We start from the raw sequence: 21,599 nt of genomic DNA, 5'->3' as shown, positions 1-21,599 counted from the left end.
AGCAGAAGCTTTAAGAAGCTCCTTCAGCAGAGTGGGGAGATAACTTCACCCAGAAGCTTCTAGAAAACTTTTCATTAGGTTTCATTGGCCCAGATGATGCCACCTACCTATCACTGAATGAGTATCAATGGCCAGGGGATGAGATTATGCTGATTAAATTAAACATGAACCACAGGCTCCCTCCACCCTCAGGTCAGAGGTGAAATCAGCTTTTTTTTTTTTTTTTTTGAAGGTTTTATTTTTTTTTTTTTTTTGAGAGAGAGAGAGCGAGAGCAGGAACACAAGCAGGGGGAGTGGGAGAGGGAGAAGCAGGCTTCCTGCCGAGCAGGGAGCCCGAAGTGGGACTCGATCCCAGGACCCTGGGATCATGACCTGAGCCAAAAGCAGACGCTTAACGACTGAGCCACCCAGGCGCCCTGAAATCAGCTTTTTTAAAGAGAAATTATATTGGGGAGCCCCCTGCTGGGCTTGCTATGGGGGGTGGGATGGGTACACCATGAGTTGACCATTCTTGAATTTTTTGAAGTGTTGGGATAGTGCAGACTTTGTTAGTTGTTTACTCAATATCATTCTGGGAGATACTAGAAGTGTGTATTTGGTCTCTGCCCCTGGTTCCTGGCACAGAGCTCCTGAAATCCTTATAATTTCCTGGGTGATAGGAGTGTCTTTTATTTTCTTTTTAAAGATTTTATTTATTTATTTGACAGAGAGACACAGAGAGAGGGGGAACACAAGCAGGGGGAGTGGGAGAGGGAGAAGCAGGCCTCCCTCGGAGCAGGGAGCCCGATGCGGGGCTCGATCCCAGGACCCTGGGATCACGACCTGAGCCAAAGGCAGACGTTCAATGACTGAGCCACCCAGCCGACCCAGAGTGTCTTTTATTTTAATGAGGAGACTCTGGGTGGGCTTCTGGACGGCTCCTGGAAGAGAGCTGGTCACCCAAGAGAGCAAACTGTGATTAGAAGCTTGGAATTTTCAGCCCTGCCCCCCATTCTCTTGAGAAGGGAGAAGGGTGGAAAATGGAGTTAGAGAATGATCATGCCTATGGAATGAAGCCTCCATAAAATTGCAAAAGTTACAAGGTTTGGGGGGCTTCCAGGTTGATGAGCCTGTGAAGATGCTGGGAAAGTGCTCGCCGTGGAGAGTTCCATGCCCCTTCGCGCATACCTTGCCCTACGCCTCACCTCTGTCTGGATGCTCATCTGTATCCTTTGTCATATCCTTCTATAATGAACTGGTAAATGTAAGCACACTGTTTCCCTGCGTTCTGCGAGCCACGCTAGCAAATTAATCCAACCCGGAGAGGGGGTCATGGGAACCTCTGATTTTTAACCAGTGGGTCAGAAGTACAGGTGACAGCCTGCTCTTGTGATCGGCATCTGAAGTGGGAAGAGCAGTGTGCTTGTGGGCCTGAGCCCTTTGCCTGTGGGATCTGATGCCTTCTCCAGGTAGATCGTGTCAGAATTGAGCTCAGTTGTGGGACACCCAGCCCATGTCACAGAGAATTGCTGGGCGTGGGAAAACTCCCCCAGATTTGGTGACCAGAAGTGTTGTGAGTGTGACAGTGAAGGAAAAGGAGGCACACAGGGGAAAGACACAGTGGGAAGAACTGGGTTTTTCCATCTATGGGAGAAAAACTGGGTGTTTTTCCCCCCTAATACACATTCCCTCCCCCTTTTTCCTTTTTTTTTTTTAAGATTAATTTGTTTATTTTTTTAAAAAGATTTATTTATTTATTTGAGAGAGAGATATATATGTATAGAGAGAGCACCACTGGAGGGAGAGGGAAAAGCAGTCTCCCCACTGAGCAGGGAGCCTGACTCGGGGGGCTCAATCCCAGGACCCCAAGATCATGACCTGAGCTGAAGGCAGATGCTTAACTGACTGAGCCACTGAGGTGTCCCTATTTGTTTATTTTAGAGAGAGAGAGAGCATGAGTAGGAGGGGCAGAGGGAGAGGGAGAGAGAATCTGAAGCTGACTCAGCGCTGAGCGCTAGCCCAAGGCAGGGCTCGATCTCAGGACCCTGAGATCAGGACCTGAGCCAAAACCAAGAGTCGGAGGTTTAACTGATTGCACCACCCAGGCGCCACCCCCCCCCCCACTTTTTCCTTTTTAAGAGAATCCTGATTTTGTTCAGGCATCTCCCTTTCTTTAGTAGCCAGACGACGCAAGGGAGACCTCAGGAGTGGGGTCTGAATATATTTTGCTCAGTATGATGGTTCCATGCCCCCTTCCAGTGATTGTTGTAGGCATAGGTGTATGAAACAAGTCAGGCAAATAAAATGTGAGGGCAAGTCGGCTTGCAAGTGTTGGGTTAAATTCTCTTTGTTTTAAAAAAAAGAGACCCAAGAAGAGATGGCCTTTTGTTATTGCCTCTGAATGTGGCTATGATGTCTGGAATTGCAGCGGCCATCTTGGGGCCATGAGGTGGACAAGCCTGAATGGATCCTTTAGGGTATGATCTCTTGTCATTTAAATAATCAATTTCTTCTTTGTTTCAACCAGTTTGAGTTGGGTGTCCGGTTGCATACATCCCTGGCCTCTGTGTCGTTTCTGATTCATATAGAGTATAAGGAGGCAGCCCTGCTTGCAGATTAAAACACTCCGAGTGACAGTTCACTTTTTCAGCTGGTCTCCCATCCTCGTGGTAGGATTCCTCTCAGGCAGATTGCTTTTCCAGCTCTGGCTGAGTGGGCTGCATACCATGTACCACGAGAGCTGCAGGAGCAGTGGATGCCTGTTCATGACCTGAACAACTGTCCCAGCTTCCTGACTTAGATGTGAACTTCCCTGGCTGTAGCAGAGAGGGTCAGAGGCAGAGGACTGACCCCAACTAGACCCCATCAGGGTCTGTCTGCTAGCTCAAGTTTTAGAACTGGGACACGAGGAGTTCTTGGTACTTGACATTTCAAGGGCATATTTGGCTACTGTGTGTGAGGCGGAAGAAGGGGGTCTATGCGGAGACAGAACAATAAAGTGGAAGCCCAGGAGGGAAACCACACATTCAGAGAGAGAAAGAGAGAGAGACAGAGACAGAGACAGAGAGAGATTCTGCAAAAGGGAGACAACCTTGATTTCACACAGCTTTTCAATTCTATTTCTTGTCCCTAGTGAGGCCCAGAGACCTAGCTCTTGCTTGGATTCTAAACTTCCAATAATGTTGTTTTGCTTAAGTCAGCTTAAACGGATTTTATTTCTTGCAACCGAAATCCCTGAACAAAAACTTGGGAGCCATTAACGATGAGGTCCTGATCACAAACTCTGTTGTAGAACATTATGAGAAATGTATCCTGAGCCTCAAGATCTGCTGTAAGACATCATGGGACATGTATTTCAAACCTCTGATCCTCACTGGAGGGCATGCTGGGAGATGTAATCCTAGCCCCCAGTCTCTGCCACAGGGTCTCATGGCAGGTGCAGTCCTAACCTCCATTCCTGCTGCAAGGCATCATGGGAAATGTATTCCTAGCCTCCAGGCTCTGCTGGAGGGCATCCTGGTGGATGTAATCCTAGCCTCCAACTTCTGTGGTAGGCAATCATGGGAAAGGGGAAACTACCCTCAATTTTAATTGTAGAGCAGCTCAGAAAATGTTATCTTGGCCTCATCTCTGCTGTAGGGCATCATGAGAGATAGAGCCCTAGCGAGTTTTTGTTGTAAGAGACTAAAGATGTGATCTTTCCTTCCTCCTGTCCTTCCTTCCCTCTTTTCTTCCTTAATTACCTGCCATGTTCCAGGCATTATTCATCTCGGTACTGTGAATACAGTAGTAGTGAGCAAATAAAGGTCTTGCCCTTTATGGAGATTATAGTGGGGAGGGTTAGCAAACTACCAAACAAATGACTATTCCCATTAACATTGCAGCATAACAAAATGCCCCAAAACTCAGTGGTGTGAAACCATAACCTTTTTCTTTTTTTCCAAAGATTTTATTTATTTATTTGAGAGAGAGAGAATGAGAGAGAGAGAGCACATGAGGGGGGGAGGGTCAGAGGGAGAAGCAGACTCCCTGCCCAGCAGGGAGCCTGATGCGGGACTCGATCCAGGGACTCCAGGATCATGACCCGAGCCGAAGGTAGTCGCTTAACCAACTGAGCCACCCAGGCGCCCCCATAACCTTTTTCTTTTACCATTCTGTGGGTCAGGAATTTGAGCAAGGCACAGCAGGATCAGTGCATATCTGCTCCACGATGAACCGGGGCCCAAATGGGCTGGCTGGAACAGCTGGAGGTGGGTGCGATGGTTCATATGGGGCCACTTAATCTGAAACCTTGGCTCTGGCTGCTGGCTGGGGTCGTGGATTGAACTGTGTGTCCCGCCCCGCCCCCCCCCCCCCCCCCCCCCCCCCCCCCGCCGCCCCATACATTGAAGTTCTAACCCCTAGGACCTATGAATGTGACCTTATTTGGAAATAGGGTCTTTGCAGATAGGATTAAGATGAGGTCACACTGGATTAGGGTAGGTCCCTAAATCCAATGAGTGGTGTCCTGGTAAGGAGAGGGAGAGATTTGGAGCCGCACAGCCACATTCACTGAGAAGGCCACGTGAGGACAGAGGCAGAGATTGGAGTAGCGTGGCTGCAAGCCCAGAAACACCAAGGATTGTCAGCAACCCCCAGGAGCCAGGACGAGGCCAGGAAGGATCCTTCCCCAGCGACTTTAGAAAGAGCACGGCACTGCCAACACCTTGATTGCAGACTTCTAGCATCCAGAACTCTGAGAGCATACATTTCTGTTGCTGGAAGCCACCCAGTTTGAAAGTTGGTTACTACAGCAGTCCTGGGAAACAAAAACAGCTGGGCTTCCCGACTCTCCTGCACGCTACATCTGCTGGGGTTGCGACGTCTAGGGCCCCTCCTTCGCCCACTTGTCTGGTGTCTGGGCTGAGATGGCTGAGACATCTGGGGCTCTCTCCCCACATGGCGTCCATGCATGAAATAGTGTGGGCGTCCCCAGAGCACGGCAGCCTCAGCACAGGAGGCTTTTGACATGGCAGCTGGCTTCCCCAGAGCCAGTTTCTTGAAGCCCAGAACGTGGCATGGTCAAAGCAGTCCCAGAGCCACGCACGTTCAAAGAGGTGGAGATACTGAGGCCACCTCTTTAAGCCACCACGGTGACGCTCAGTGCTATGTGATTTGAGGAGGTCCTAAAAAGAAACCCGTCCCTTCCCTGCCCTCAAATACCATGAAAGATGTCTTATCCTTTTCTTCATTAGCCATAGGGTCCTGGGGAACGTAATTTTGTCTCTTTGGGCTTGCCTCAGCAAATCATAGGAAACGTGAATTCTTCAATATTGTGCCCCAAGGGTGCCAATTGAAATGAGAGTTCTTTTTCTCAGTCAGTCTGAAGGCATCCAAGGAAAAAGAGCCCAGCTTTTATCTCTTGCCACCGGGGCATCTGGGGAAATGTAGTCCTGTCCTGATTCCTCACTGCAGGGCCCCCAGGGAGTTCTGGCCATCAGATTATCCCTCCCATTCATCTCAGGTCTCAGAACCCCCTAGGAAATGCAGATGCCTCTCCTTAGAACAACAATGTAGTCTTGACCTTTGGAGCTTGGGAGAAGAGACTGGAAAGTTAGTGCTTGAGTGAGTGAGTTGGAGCCCAGAAATTGATGTGGAGGTGGCTTAGGATGGAAGCCCATGGAGAACTGCTCCCAAGGCTGGGGCCCCAGATGCCTGGGTCCTACAATGTGACCCCTAATTCCAGGCGGTGGGCGAAAGGTGCCCCCCCGCCCATTCATCCTCCCAAAGAGAGATGCTACGGAGAAGGGAAGATCAGGCCTTGTTCCCTGGTACAAAAATCTTTAAGTATAAAATATTAAATAAAACAAATATTAATTAATAATAACAACAATGGTACAACAATGCTAACATAACAAGACCTCTCCTGGTGGCCTGCAGTCTTTCTCCAGCTTTTCTCCCCTGGTTCTGTAACTCCGTGAGACAGGTGGGAAAACTGAGACCCAGAGAGGGCAGCACACTGGCCTGAGGTCACACAGCAAGTCTGCAGGGCTGGGAGCTGAGGGGAGGGCAAAGGGCTCCTCTGGATCCAGCCAGGGAAAGGGGAGTGTGGGGGGTCAGGTCCAGAGGAGAGTGCCTCCCCACAGTCTGGCAGTTATAAGCAGGGTGGCCATGAGGCTGAGGTGGGCAGGACCAGGCCGGGGGGCGCTGCCCATGCGGGGCTGGTGACCCAGGACTGGGTGGTTACAGCCGTTTCCAGTACAGCATGAGACGTTGAGATGGGTCAGGCTGAAGGCTTCAGCCACGTGGAGACTCTGGCACCATGAGGAAGTTGCACAACCTCGTACTGTGTAGCTCGGGTTGCCCAGCCCTGAGGAGAGAGAAGACTGTGTGAGACTCCCAGCTCCTGGGGCTGGGCCTGCAGTGCTCACCGGGTGACCTGCCACCTTGTGGCGGATCCCACCTGAAGAAAGCAGCAGTTTCAAGTGTGGTCCCTCAGACCCTTCTGGGGGAACCGAGAAGTCAAAACTACTCTCATAATAATGCTAAAGCATCATTCGACTTTTCCACTCTTGTGAGTGTACAGTGGGGGTTTTCCAGAAACCCTGGGACATGTGATCTTGCAGCCGACTGAACGCAGAAGCCCATATGAGGATGAGGATCCAGCCATCTTCTATTAAGCCAGACATGAAAGAGATTTGCGAAATGGTAGAACAACACCGGTCTTCTTGTTAAATGTTTTCATTGTGGAAAATGTCATTTTTTTTTTTAAGTAAAAAATGTTATGTTCACATGGAATGAGGTTTTATTTTGTATTTTTCTTTTAAATTAATTTATTTTAAAATAAATTAATAGGGGCACCAGGGTGGCTCAGTCGGTTAAGCGTCCAACTCTTGGTTATGACCTCAGGGTCATGAGATCAAGCCCCGATGCGGGCTCCATGCTGGGCATGAAGCCTGCTTAAGATTCTCTCTCTCCCTCTCCCTCTGCCCTCTCCCCATCCCCCACTTGCGGGCTCTCTCTCTAAAAAAATAAGTAATAAATAAATTAATAATTTACATCTCTTAAAATATCTCAGTTTTAATCCTAATGCAGTAAATATCTATAGATATATCTGCCATAAGTAATAATTTTTAAGAGCACGAAGGAATTTTGAGATGAAAAGGTTTGAGAACCCCTGGAACAGAGACCTGCCCAGGATGGCACAGGATGGAAGCCCGCCACGCCGGCAGGAAGTCCCACCCCCTCGCGGGAAGTCCCACCCCCTCGTGGGAAGTCCCACCCCCAGAGAGGTCCACATTTCTGTGGCGGGAACGCTCATTTCTTAATGAAGTCCTCATTCCTGACGACACTTTGCACCCTCCTGAAGGAAGTCCTACATTTTCCACAGGAAGACCCAGCTCCCTGAAGTCGACCTGTGGCCCACAAGCCCCCACCCACAAGTATACTCTCCCAGCCTCCTGGAAGGGCTCACCATTAGTGCCCGTGGCTTCCAGACATTGATTCATGGGGCCTTGGCAGGCGATCAGGGAAATCTCTTCGGAGGAACATCCATGGGTGCTGTTCCCCTCACAGCTGTAACACTGGAGGCCATTCAGAGGCAGGTTTTGAAGTTCCAGGACTTGGGAGAAGACAAGTGACACAGAAACCAAGGAAATTAGTATGGGGGTGCGGGCAGGTGGGGTGAGGGGTGTCCTTCCTTGCATTACCTCCCCTAGAACTGTCAACTCGCAGCCTGAGATGTCATGGAGCCACCTAGTGGTCAGGCATTGGAACAGCACTGTCTTCAGAGGGGGAGGGCTTTTTTTTTTTTTTTTTTAAAGATTTTATTTATTTGAGATAGAGTGGGAGAGAGAGCACGAGCATGAGCCGGGGGAGGGGCAGAGGGAGAGGAAGCAGACTCCCCGCTGAGCTGGGAGCCAGATGTGAGACTAAATCCCAGGACCCTGAGATCATGACCTGAGCCAAAGGCAGACGCTTAACTGAGCCACCCAGGCGCCCCTTCTGGGGGGTTCTTTATAGAACCTGTGAGAGAAATCCCACCTCGCCGCTCCTCCTGAGCCCCTATCTGACCAGGCACTGGGCGAGCAGCTGTGGAAGATGAAACAGTCCCTGCCCTACAGCACTTACCACTTAGACCTACACTGTCCAATATGGTTGCCACCAGCCACGTGTGGTTGTTTACATTTACACGGAAATGAATTCGTATTAACTAAAATTCAAAGTTCAGTTTCACATTTCAAGTGCTCAACAGCCATATGAGTTAGTGGCTACCATATTGGACAGTACAGATATGGAACATTTCTATCACCGTGGAAAGTTCTGTTGGACGGTACTGGTTTATGGAGACAGAATAACACCAAGGAGTGAGATTATAGTGGAGAGGAGGGACAGGGAATGTTTCCCTGAGGACAATACTTTAAGCTGAGACCTAACAAATGAGAAGTAGCCAGCCCGGTAAACTCTTGGGGGAGATGTGTTCCCGGTGGAGGGTACTGAATGCGCAAAGGCCCTGAGGCAGGAGAGAGTTTGGCAGTTGCAGGAACTCAATGTAGACCATGAGGCAGACAGGTGCTGGATTACAGAGGGCATAGGATGGTCTTTAGATTTTACTCTGAGAGCAAAGAAGAGTTGCTGCAGTGCCTGAGGAAGGAGAGTGACATGCTCTGGTTTACATTTTTAAGAAACCACCCTTGCTGCTGTGTTGAGCATCGGCTGTAGGCGGCAGAAGCGGAAGCAGGGGGACCAGTGAGAAGGTTATCGCAACAATCTAGGCAAGAGCTCCCGGTGGCATGGACCAGGGCGGTGAGCTGCGGAAGGATTCAAGGAAGTATAAAGCAGGAGTCTTTGGTAAAGGTTTGATGGGCACGATGAATTTCCACACAAGCCTTCTTTGAGGAGGGGCTTTCAGGGGAGATGGACACCTAGAGAGGAGGGGTGGCCTGCGAGTGAGGGGCAGCAGCCCGGGTACACCTCCCTGCCCCGACCCCGGCCTCATGCTGCGTGGGTCCCCTGCCCCCTCACCTGGGCCTCCATTGCATTTGGTGGTGTTGCAGCACCGCAGGAAGTGGAAGGTGTGGTTGTTGTGGAAGCCGGTGGGGCCTGGGCAGCCCGGAAGGTTGCCACAGCCGCGGGTGTGGTGCTCGTCCCTTGGACTGCCTGTTGGGGGCAGAAGAGAGAGGTCAGATTGTTCAGGGGCTGAGACTGGCCTTGCCCACCACCGCAGCAGTCATCTTTCCATTTCCTGCCTCACTGTTCATTATAGGACCCTCATTTTATTTGGGGCAGCCATATATCTAGGCAAAACCACATTTTCCAGCTTCCATAGGTATAATCATGTGGCTAAGTTCTGGTCAATGTGATATAAATAGAAGGGTTTTATGGGACTTCCAGAAAGGCGAACCCCCACAAAAGGAGGGGTGCCTATTTTTTGTTCCCTTTCTTCTTTCTCCTTCCTGGAACTTGGACATGAGGTTTGGAGCTCTGGCAGCCATGTTGGACTATGAGGCAATTGTGCGAATGGAAACAATATTCAAGAAATGAGAAAGCATCTGGGTTCCTGGTGATGGTAGAACTGTCCTAGTGGCTCAGGACTTCCTATCACTAGACTTTTTTGTGTGTGAGAGAACTAACCTTCTACCTTGCTTAAATCCTTGTTATGCTGGGGTCCTTGTTAAGGGCAGCCTTGGGGAGGAGCAATGCAGGGGGGGAGATGCTGCTGGCAGGTTGGAGCTCACCTTCCAGGCTCTGGTGGGTCACCACTTCCACGCACTGTTCTGTAGGGCTGCGGCATTGCAGGCTCTGGTCCCAGCCCCTCTCACAGCTCAGATCTGATGAGGCGCAGGAAACACATTCGAGGTAACGGCTTCGGATTCGGGGAAAGGTGGAAGTCCGACCTGTTCGGGGAGGGGCAGGAGGGTGAGACTCCATGGGGAGAGTTCCGGAAATCTAGCTCCTTTGAAGACTCAACTTAGCATCAATTCCTCCTTCAGCCAATCATCAAAGCCCTGCCCATCCCACCTCCTGAATCTTTCTAGCATCCATCCCCTCCTTTCCAGCCCCATGACCAGGTCAGAACTTCTTCAAATACCTGGCCTCCTGGTTTCCATCCTTGCCCCCCAACCCCACCCAGTGCAGCCCCACATGGCCCTAGAAGGATGTTTCTAATACTCAAATGTGACCCTGCCTGCTCTGCTCAAAACCTCTCCATGGCTCCCCAGTGCCCTCAGAATAATATCCAAGCTACTCCGTGTGGACCTCTGGGTCCCGGCCAGAGGTCCCGGCCACCTCTCCTGTCTCATCTCCCTCCACTAGCCCCTCAAACTTTACTCCCCATGACTTCCCACAGTCCCTGAACGTACATGCTGACTGGCATCCAGCCCTTGCCTAGAACACGCTCCCTCGGCTCCTTACTTTCCCTGTCTCCTCCTACTCATTCTTCAGGCATCATCTCAAATTTCACCTCCTCTAAGAAGTCCTCCCTGACCTCGGAGGCTGCATCAATGTGCCCCACTGGGCTCCCCAATCCCAGCCACATCCACTTTGGGTCATCCCCGTCTGACTGGACTCTGAGCCCCAGGAGGTGGGGCCAGGGCTGTGCTGATCATTACTGTGTCCCAACACCACCCAGCACAGGGCCAGAGCCAGAGAAGACATCTAGTAAATATTTGTTAAATGAATGAATGAAGAATTGCTTAAAACCCTGCTATTGTTCTCTGTGGTAGCCAACCTCCGAGACGGCCCCCAGTGACCCCTGTTGCCTGGTATGCACACACAAAGAATAGGGCTGACCTGTGTAACTAATGGGATATTGCGGAAATGATGGTGTATGATTCCTGCCCTAGATCATAAAAGGCATCGCAACTTCTTCCTGGCTCTCTCTTGGATTACTTGGTCTGGAGGAAGTCCATCTGTCATGCGGTTAGAACACTCAGACACCCCATGGCGAGGTCTACGTGGCGAGGAACTGAGGCCTTTGTCCAAGCCACGGGAGGGGACCAGCCACGTGAGTAACTCTCCCTTGGGAGCCTTGGGATGATGGCAGCTCCGCTGTCATCTTGACCACAACCTCATGAAAGATCCAGAACCATCCTACTTAAGCCACTTCCAGATTCTTCAGAATCTGACCTTCAGAAACTTTGTGAAATAATACCTGCTCATTTTTGTTTTAAGTTTTGGGACAATCTGTACTGAGGCGATAGATAATTAATGCACTACCCAATTGGGTCAGGGATCCAAGCCTTGCTTGATTGATTGATCTGTGATAAGCCTCTCACACCTGCTGGCCCAGGCCAAGGGGGTGAATTATTTTTCCCTGGAAACACTAGAGTCATTCCTCCGGCCAGGCCTTGGCTCACACGGAAGCCTGGCATGCCCTCCCCTTCCTGATCCCAAATATCCAAGTTGAGTTGGGGCCAAGTCCTACATAAGGGAGAGGGCTGTCTCAGCCACTCTCTCAACCGGCAGGCCAGCTGCTGGAATTAGGTGAATCACTTACATCTAAGGCCAAATCTTCCCCAACCCTAAAGAAAAAATAATTAAAATGCCAACAACCCATGTCTTCTCACATGAACTTCCGTGAAAATGAAAACACGGATTGCCATCACCGCCATCATACCACCCTCAGGTCCCCTCATAAACTCTTGTTCTTATGTCGCTCTTCTAAATGTGGGTCATCCTCAGGGTTCTGTCTTAGGCCCTTTTCATTTCTCACAGTGCACACTCTCTCCCATGGGGATGTTATCCATTGACCTGGCTTCATTTCCACGCGTCTGCTGGGAACTTCTCTCTGAGCTCCACACTTGTGCACGCAACTGCCTCCTGGAGAGGCCATCTTGCTATCCCTCAAACACCTGAATCTCTACATGCCCCAAAGGAAGCTCTCCATCTTCTCTAAACTTCTTTCTCTCCTGAATTCCATATCTCTGCGGTGGTCCCATTCAGTCCCCCAGGGCAGAAACCTGGCAGGTTCCTTGATCCTCCACATCTAGGCACCAATCTGGAGACGTCTCCTGCCCTGTCTTCTAGTTCTTTAATCCTTTTGCCCCACTGCTTCTGGGCTCTATTAAGCACATCTATTGAGTTCTTAATTTCAGTCACTATTCTGTGTTTCCTGTTTGACTCTTTTTTTTTTTAAGATTTTATTTATTTATTCATGAGAGAGAGAGAGAGAGAAAGAGAGAGGGAGGCAGAGGGAGAAGCAGGCTCCCCAAGGGGCAGGGAACCCGATGTGGGACTCAATCCCAGGACCCTGGGATCATGACCTGAGCTGAAGGCAGACGCTTAACCATCTGAGCCACCCAGGCACCCCTCCTGTTTGACTCTTTTAAAAAAATGGACTCCCGGGGTGCCTGGGTGGCTCAGATGGTTAAGCGTCTGCCTTCGGCTCAGGTCATGATTCCAGGGTCCTGGGATCGAGTTCCGCATCAGGCGCCCTGCTAGGTGGGGAGCCTGCTTCTCCCTCTGCCTCTGCCTCTCTCTCTCTCTGACTCTCATGAATAAATAAATAAAACATTTAAAAAAAATTTTAGAATTAAAAAATAGACTCCACATTTCTGTTAAAGTTTATCCTCTCCTCTATTTTTTTGGACTATATATATATTTTTAAAGATTTTATTTATTTATTTGACAGAGAGAGACACAGTGAGAGAAGAAACACAAGCAGGGGGAGTGGGAGAGGGAGAAGCAGGCTTCCCACCAAGCAGGGAGCCCGATGTGGGGCTCAATCCCAGGACCCTGGGATCATGACCTGAGCCGAAGGCAGACGCTTAACGACTGAGCCACCCAGGCGCCCCTTTTTTGGACTATATTGATCATGGCTCTTTTAAATTTCCCTGTCTAATAACTCCACTATCTGAATCATTATGAGTCTGTTTCTACTGTTGGATTTGTCTCTAGGTTTCTTGTTAATTGGTCCTTTCAATTTTCTTTGGGGTACCTTGTAAGTTTTGATTAGATGCCAGACATCACAATGAAAATTTGGAAAGGCTCTAAATAATGTTATTTTCTTCCCAAGAAGGTCAGTTTTCTTCCCGCTGAAGATCAAATGTAGGAATCTTTTTTTTTTTTTTTTAAAGATTTATTTATTTATTTATTTGAGAGAGAGAGAATGAGAGAGAGCAAGCACATGAGAGGGGGGAGGGTCAGAGGGAGAAGCAGACTCCCTGCCGAGCAGGGAGCCCGATGCGGGACTCGATCCAGGGACTCCAGGATCATGACCTGAGCCGAAGGCAGTCGCCCAACCAACTGAGCCACCCAGGCGCCCCAAATGTAGGAATCTTTAGGGCTGGTCTCTCTCAGTTTTGCCCTTACACCTAGGGTATGGTCTTAGCAGAAAGCTTGGGGTGGTTACCAAGGCCTCTCTCTCCAACTTCACAACTTTGGTTTCTCCAGCATCATATGCCTGCTGGAATCCTTTTTCAGTTCTGTAGCTTCCCAGATACTATTTTCTGCTGAGTTCCTTGGAGTCTCACCCTGTGCATGTACAGCTTGCCAATGACTTAAAGGAAATATGCAGATTTGGGGACTCCCTTTTCTGTGGTTTCATACGTTCCCGGACTCTACCTCTCATTCTTCAGACGCTCTGGCAGCCAGAAAGACTCTAACCCCTGGCTTCTCAGTCTAGCAATGATCTCTCTTATTTGGGTTTTATTTCCCCTTCATAGCAGTGAATTGGAAAGTGCACTCAAGGATAAAGCCAGCTTTCTGCATAACTCAATTTCTGTGCTTCCCTTATTTCAAAGATTGTAGCACCTCAAGGTCCTCTCTTCATTAGCTGCTCTCCAGTGACCTCAAGTAATTGTTTATAATTTGTCCAGCTTTTCTGGCTTTCACTGGCAGATTAGTCCGATACATGTGACTCCATCATGACCAGAACTGCAAACCCACCCCCATGTCTAATCCATCACTAAGTCCTGCTCATCTACCTGCTAAAGAGTTCTTAAAATCCACCCACTTCTCTCCATGAGCATGGTTGACATTCTAATGCAGTTACTCTCTTCTTCATCTGGACAACCTCATCCACCTCCAAGTTGGACTGCCCTCGTCTACTTTCCCTCCATCATTGCTCTCCTCTGAGGTCAGAATCATTTGTTCAAAAGTACAAATCTGATCGTGACACTCTCTGCTTAAAATCCTTTTATGACCGGGGTGCCTGGATGACTCAGTCGGTTGGGTGTCAGACTCTTGGTTTCCGCTCAGGTCATGATCTCATGGTTGTGGGATTGAACCTTCTCCCCTGCCCAACCCGTTGGCTCCACATTCAGTGGGGAGTCTGCTTGAGATTCTCTCTTTCCCTCTGCTCCTCCCCCTGCTCACGCTCGCTGTCTCTCTCTCAAATAAATTTAAAAAATCTTAAAAAAACCCACAAAAACCCTTGGGATACCTGGGTGGCTCAGTCGGTTAAGCGTCTGACTCATAATTTTGGCTCAGGTTGCGATCTCATGGCTCATGATGTCAAGCCCTGCATCAGGCTTCTCCCTCAGTGGGGAGTCTGCTTGAGATTCTCTCCCTCTGCCCCTCCCCCCACTTGTTGTGTGCTCTCCCTCTCAAATAAATAAATAAATCTAAAAAACAAACAAACCAACAAAAAAACCTCAACCCTTTTATGACCTCCCCCTGCTGCCCGTATGGTCTATATTCCTCACCACAACCTAGAAGGCCCTGTGTAATATGACCCTGCCAATTTCCAGCTCCTCTTGCCTTGTTTTTTCCTTCCTCCAGTCATACTACTTTCATCCACCTTTGGGCCTTGGTGTCTATTGCTCTTCCTAGAAAACCCTTTCCACTGTCTTTTTAACAGTCTGGCTCCTGCTCATCCCTCAAGATCCAGCTTAGTTGTTGCTTCCTGGAGGAAAACTTCTTTGACCAGTTATCTCCCCTAGGGTCTCACAGCCCCTATTCTTCATTCATCCCAGCCCTGATCACTCTGGCCGCTGTTTCCCTTATCTTAGCCCTGAAAATTCTGGACTGTGCTTCCCAACTACAGCTCTGGCCCCTCTCAGACCAGAGGTCTCATGGTCCTGACCCCTCTGCTTGTGCTTCCCCATCCTGGCTCTGACTAATCTGAGCAGTCACTGCTTGGTGATGGGTCTGTCACCCCCACTCCCACCCCACTGACTGTAAGCCCATGCTAAGGCCCAAAGCTGTCTTGGTCACTTCTGTATCCCCGTATCACATAAATACAGGATGTGGTTTAACCAACTATTCCAGTCGCCACAAGCAGGGTCAAATGGCCTGAGAAATGGGGGCTGATAATCGCTTTACCACTTATTAAATTACTGAATTGACAGCTGCGCTCCAAGCTTGCTGGTGGACCCTTGACCACTCCCAAGTCTCTCTTTAGAACCCTATGTCTCCAAGATCCATCAGCTAAAGAGGGGGGTCCAGGATTGATCAATGCCTTCTGCATTGACTGATATTGTTAAATCTTCTGAATATTATCTATGATTTGAACAATTACTTAGACTCGATTATCAGTGCTTTCCTTAAGCACATCTAACAGAAAGCTGAAGCCAGCGTCCCCTCTCTTGTCACTTCCTTGAAAATAAACATCTGATTCAGCCTCCGCCAAAAGACGAAAGTTTGAGGTCAGCTTGGCTGAACGAGAAACAGGTTGCGTAGGTGCTCTTCTTACTGACGTCACTGGGACGGGCCTGGCCTTAACCAATTTCCTTTCTTGCCAGGCCCAGAAAGAGGAATCTGCACACATGACCATGCAACATGGATCTGTGGCTTCCCACCCTCTCCTGTGGGAACTGGAGAACTTGAGCCTCTCTAAGTCTTTTTGTTAAACTGGCATTTGAGAGTCGGGGCTGGTGGGGACAGGATCAGGAGAATGATGGGTGCGGGGTTGGGGATCGTGAGGGCTGCCCAGCTCACCAGGGGTGGGTCGGTTGCACAAGTCAGTCCCACACAGGGCCTCCGTAAGAGTGATGATCTGCATGCCTGTCCGATAGCTCATGGTCCTGTTGCTCTTCTCTGGGTGGGCACAGCCTCTCTCCACCACCTCCAGCTCTTCACCTCCTGTGAAGAATGTATCTTTGTTACTCCAAAGGCTGCCCTGGACCCAACCAGCCTCTGACGCTCCTGGTCCTAAGGTCACCCACTTCCAGGGCTGATCCTTGCCAGGCCTCTTCTCTGGGGTCCAGCTGTCTCCTCTCCTCGCCCTCCCACCACAGGGAGCCTACTTCCTCTTAGTGACCACACTGTCACTGAGGCTGTCTGGATCCACCTACCCCTCCCTCCCAGCTTAGTGATTTTAGCAGGGAGATGCCTCTAATAGGAATCTTTAAAGGAAAAATGTTACAAGCTTGCCAAAAAGCATAAGAGAATGATACAATAAATAACTGTTCATTCATCACCAAATTTTATAAAATATTAGAAAATTTTGCTATATTTGTTTCAGATATTTTTTAAAAGAACTTAAATTTAAAAGATAGAGTTAAAACCTCCTGCTCACTCCCCCAAATCCCATTCCCCTTATGCCCTGTCCAGAAGCAACCACTGGTGTAGGTGATTTTCACACTAGGTACACATAATAATGTATACTATTATTTATTTATACATTATTTATGGCCTATTGTTATATACTATTTATATTAAAAGATATCATACCCTGAAACATGCTTTTTTCCCTCTCAACCTGATGTTTTTGAGATGTATCCACTTTAATACCTACAGCTCAAGTTCCTTCATTTAAACTGCTGTGGAGCAGAGCGCCTGGGTGGCTCAGACGTTAAGCGTCTGCCTTCAGCTCAGGTCATGATCCCGTGGTCCTGGGATTGAGCCCCGCATCGGGCTCCCTGCCCCTTGGGGAGCCTGCTTCTCCCTCTCCCACTCCCCCTGCTTGTGTTCCCTCTCTCGCTGTCTCTCTCTGTCAAATAAATAAAATCTTTAAAAAATAAATAAATAAATAAACTGCTGTGGAGCATTCCATTGTGTGATTATACCATAATGTTTCTCCTCGACTGATGACTAACCCGTATCACAAACATAACTGCTAAGAACATTCTTACACATGTGTCCCCGGGCATGTGTGTTCAAGGTTCTTCGGGGTTTCCATATTCCTAGAAGTTGGATTGCTGGCAGGAGGGTATGCTAATCATCACCTGTACTAGATATTGCCAAATTGCTCTGTGCGGTGCATGCACGAATTTATCCTCATTAACCGGGTCTGCAGCTTCACATCCTCATCCATCCCTGCATTGTCAAATTGTTTAAAAGCTTGTCTATCTGGTGGGTATGAAATAGGGTCTCCTTGTCTTTTTCGTTTGCATTTCCCTGATTACTGGTGAGATAAGGTTCCCTGTCGCGCTGTAGTGGGGAATCTCACCTTCCCATATGCGCATGATCGTGGTCCTGCAGAGGTCCTGGCCACGGGCACACTCTTCCACCTGGCACTTCCCGATCCTCCCACACAGCATGCACTGCAAGCTCCAGGAGGCTGCGGGGTAAGAGGGAGGAGAGGAGAGATTGTTATAGCTCCGAGCGGTGCTCCCCCTCCCTGCTCCTTCATGCCCCAATACCAGGACCAAGTCTCCAGGCCTTGTGCACTCAGGTTCGCGCTCCACATTCTGTCCGCCCTTTGGTTCCAACACTGGGTTCGGGTCAGCAGTACTTCCGGTCTATCTATAACCCCACGTTTTATCTACACCCCCTACGCTAAAGTTCTATCCTTTCCAACAGTCTTTCCCTAAAGTCACGCCCTGGCTCATTTTCCCTTGAATTCTGTATCAGCGCGGGGCCTATCCTGAGTCCAATCCCCACCCTCTCTGTCCATCTGGATATTCCAGCTCAGCTCCAATTTAGGTCCTTTCCCCCATTCCACCGGCCCTCGGTCTATTCGGCTTCGCAAGCTCTCCTAAGGGCGTTCTACCCTCACCCAACTGCAGCTGATCTTTACGTTCTACCCCAGGTCCCGGTGACCCCCACTGACTATCCCCCCTTAATGCCCCCAGACTCTACTCCTTTCTATAGCTTCTCCCCAACATTCTCTCCCCGCCCATCAGTCCAGGCCAAAGTTTTAACTTCACCCATCAGCCCTCGGGAAGTTCTAACCCCAACTGCTATAGCCTCCCCGAAGTTCTCTCCCAGCACCTCAGCTCCTCCTCGCAGCACCTCAGCTCCTCGCCGGAGGTTCTCGCCCCGCTCCCAGCTCCTCCCCCGAGTTTCTCGCCCCTCCCACTAGCGCGTCCTGTGGTTATAAGTTGGCCCACTAGCCCCGCCCCAACACCTTTACCCGCCCACCCGGCCTTCCCTGCTGGGGTCCATTCCCCACCACAAATTCGCAGTCTTCTAGAGTCATTACTCATTCCTGGCCGCGAAAGATCCGGAGACCTTTCCGGGTTATTCATGGCTGAACCGCCCCGCCCTGACTCAGTGCCTTCTCAATTTCCTCTCGCTTTTCAACCCTCTCCCGTACATTTCCCGGGAAAGGAGTTGAGAGGGTAGCTAGGGGATAGTGAAAGGGAAGGGTCCTCCAGGGACAAGCCCTGGCTTCCCCCAGCCCCTGTCTCTGCGACGTTCGGCCTATTTAGATCTTTTGTAACAGGAGGCTCCGTGCTCCCGGTCTTTCCAGGGGCTGGGTGGGTGCGGGGGCGGTGGGGAGCCCCGACCTGGCGCAGAGAGCTGCGGGCCAGAATCCCCCTTACTCCAGGACCGCTCTGAGCCTGTTTCCTTCTCTGTGAAACAGGGCTAGAATAGTTCTGCCCGTCCAGTTTGAAACTGCAGGGAAGGAGGTTAGAGGAGCGCACTCACTCGGCGGCTGTTAACAGCCTTCGCTCGACGAGTATTCCCGAGCACCGACTGCTGGCCGGGTCCTGTGCTGCGTGGGGCTGCAGCTGGCTGGAGGATTACTCCGTGAGGGGGAGGGCTGGGGGCTGAGCCGCCCTCCTCCAACTCCTCCAGCTCGGAGCACCCCGCGCCTCCCCCCTCTTCACTGCGTTCGGGCCCCGGTGCCCCGCGCAGGTGTTTTGGGCACCCGGTCCCTACCTGGAACGCAGGTCTGAAGCGACAGCAGCAGCAGCGGCAGCAGCCCCGGGCGGCCCATGTCTGGCCGCAGCTCCAGTCCGTGTGGCTCCCTGCCCCTCTCAGTCTGGCCCGGGGAACCAGACAGTTTTGTGCCCCCGGGGCTCCTCCCAGAGATTTTGCGAAAGAGCGAGTCAGCCCCAGATGCGTGGGTGCTTCCCCCTCCTCCCCCTCTGACCCCTCCTCCTCAAAAACTTCCTTTGCCAGGGCGCGGCCAGCCAGGAGTGGGGCGGGGGGGGGGGGGAGGCTCGGCTCTGACTCATGTGGCCGTGGTCACACAGCCGTCTCCACGCTGCAGGGGCGCACACTCAGTGGGCTTTCACAGCTCTCTTCCCAGAGCGCGAGTCCCAGCAAGAGGCAGGGCCAGCTGAGGGACACCCTGCAGCACCGAGCGAAGTCCCTGCAGCAGCGCCAAGCCCTGATTGCAGTTTATCGGACACATCTTGGTGCTGCCCAGGGTCACACGGACGAAGATGTGCCGCCTTACTCCAGATCATACAGATGCGGCAGGGGCTCGAGGGCTAACAGCAGTGCCGGCCAGCCGGTGTGGGCTTTAGGTGCTGGTGCTGAGCATTCCCCATGGCCTTCCTGGGCCTTCTTGTGCTAGTACAATTGAAATAAAATATGTTTTGTTTCACCAAAAAAAACAAAAAACAAAAAACCCACCAACCCAAAAATTCCAGTTCTCCTTCCTCCTGCTCTGGGACCTTGGGCAAAGGACCTCAGCACTCCGATTAAAACTTGTCCTGAGGGAATCAGAGAGGGAGACAAACCATAAGAGACCCTGAACTCTAGGAAACAAACTGAGGGTTGCTGGAGGGGAGGGGGGTGGGGGGATGGGGTAACCGAGTGACGGGCATTCGGGCATTAAGGAGGGTCCCTGGTGTGATGAGCACTGGGTGTTACATGCATGCAACTGATGAATCACTGAACTCTTCCCCTGAAACTAATAATACACCATATGTTAATTAATTGCATTTAAATAACATTTTAAAAAAAGAAACTTGTCCTGATGGGACATTTGTGGCTGGTCATTAGTTATCGTTAGGATTTTTGTTAGTTTTGTTAGGAGGGATAATGGTGTTGTGGTTATGTGGGGAAATGTCTGTATCATTAGAGATGCACACTGGAATATTTGAGGGGTGAAAGAATATAATGGCTCTAATTTACCTTCAAACACTTCAGCCAAGAAGTAGATATTGCTGTTATGAAAATGGTTTTGTGGTTATGCAGGAAATTGTTCTTAGTTTTTACAGACACTCACTGAAATACCTGGAGGTGAATGTCATGGCTGTCTGCATTTACTTTAAAATGCTTTAGGAAAAAAGAAAGGCAAAATATTGTATCAGTTTTTTATCAGGGTAACTTACATGCCATTCTGTTTCCTTTTTCTATGTGTTTGTAAAGGTCCTCACTAAGTTTTTAAAAAAGTAAAATAAAATGTAGGGGCACCTGGGTGGCTCAGTTGGTTAGGCATCTGTCTTGACTTCTGCTCCGATCATGGTCTCTATCTGGGTGGTGAGATGGAGCCCCCCATCGGGGTCTGCACTGAGCATGGAGCCTGCTTAAGATTCTCTCTCTCCTTCTCCCTCTGCCCACCCACTCCCTCCTCCCGTGTGCTCTCTCTCTCATTTTCTTAAAAAAAAAAAAACTAAAATAAAATGTAAAAGATAAAATCATCTAGTCTCTCCATCTCCACGTGTTTCTGACCCATCAGAGCAATTTAACACAGGTGAAAATGCCTGAAACAGTTGCTGGCCCACAGGAGGGCTCAACAAGTTCCTTCAGCATTTACCAAGAACCTACTCTGTACCAGGCAGGCACTGATCCAGGAGGAGCTGGGGACACAGCAGGAAACAAAGCATAGTCCCTGCCCTTGACAATGAAGAGTAAATATGTGTTATTTGATCTATGGCTGTCAGGCAGTGATAAGTAAAACAGAGAACAACAAACCAGGAGGCAGGAAGTACAAGGGTACGAGTGAGGTACGAGTGAGGTGTGGTTGGTTGTAGGTGGGGTGGTGCTGCCCCGGCTTCCCTGAGCAGGTGGCATTTGAGCAGAGGCTGAATGTGGTGAGGGCAGAGGTTGGGTAGATGATTCAGGAAGAGTTCCAGGGAGAGGCAACAGCCAGTGCAAAGGTCCTGAGGCGGGGATGTCCTGATAAGCTCTAGGAAGAGCGAGTGGCCAGTGTGGCTTGAACAGAATAGGGGAGGCCGAGGATAGCAGACAATGAGTTAAGTAGTAGCGACCTCTACCACTATAATAATGAGGATAGCATTATTATTCTTACTAATTCATTGAAGCATTAGGGTAATAATTTTAAGGTAAAGCAAGAAAAGTCCCAAAGAAATCCTCTCTTCTAAGAGGCAGTGGAGCCTAGCGTTCAAGATATGGGAGCTGGCACCAGACTGGGAGGGTTCAAATTCCAGCTACTCACTGCTGTGTGGGCTTGGGCAGGTTACTTAACCTCTCTGTGCCTCCAGCTCCTTCACCAGTGCCTCTCTCCCAGGGCTGGTGTGCTAGGGGCATAAAACAATGCACCCAGGGTTCTTGCACACCGCCTGGTGTGCGGAAAAAGACTGTAACCGCCATAGATTATTGCTGGGCCGGCTCTC

General features: G+C 50.0%; 1 protein-coding gene across 2 annotated transcripts; it reads right to left on the bottom strand.

Moving 5' to 3' along the window:
* Positions 1 to 4,549: 4,549 nt before the first annotated feature.
* On the bottom strand, positions 4,550 to 19,042 carry PLAUR (plasminogen activator, urokinase receptor). Of its 2 annotated transcripts, none has more exons than XM_032388310.1 (7): positions 18,949 to 19,042; positions 17,291 to 17,401; positions 15,838 to 15,981; positions 9,696 to 9,854; positions 8,983 to 9,117; positions 7,433 to 7,579; positions 4,550 to 6,328 (listed from the first exon to the last, which is right to left on the bottom strand). In XM_032388310.1, exons 1-7 carry the CDS (start codon positions 19,004 to 19,006, stop codon positions 6,075 to 6,077), a joined length of 1,008 nt encoding a protein of 335 aa, XP_032244201.1. In that variant the 5' UTR covers positions 19,007 to 19,042; the 3' UTR covers positions 4,550 to 6,074. The 2 variants fall into 2 exon arrangements, with proteins under 2 accessions (XP_032244201.1, XP_032244202.1); XM_032388311.1 differs by lacking the exon at positions 18,949 to 19,042 and adding an exon at positions 18,055 to 18,100.
* Positions 19,043 to 21,599: the final 2,557 nt, after the last annotated feature.

Source organism: Phoca vitulina, unplaced genomic scaffold, assembly GCF_004348235.1.
Source record: "Phoca vitulina isolate PV1807 unplaced genomic scaffold, GSC_HSeal_1.0 scaffold52, whole genome shotgun sequence".
NCBI classification, from domain to species: Eukaryota; Metazoa; Chordata; class Mammalia; order Carnivora; family Phocidae; genus Phoca; species Phoca vitulina.
Note: the sequence above shows the minus strand (reverse complement) of the source record. Positions and strands in the feature narration are given on the sequence as shown.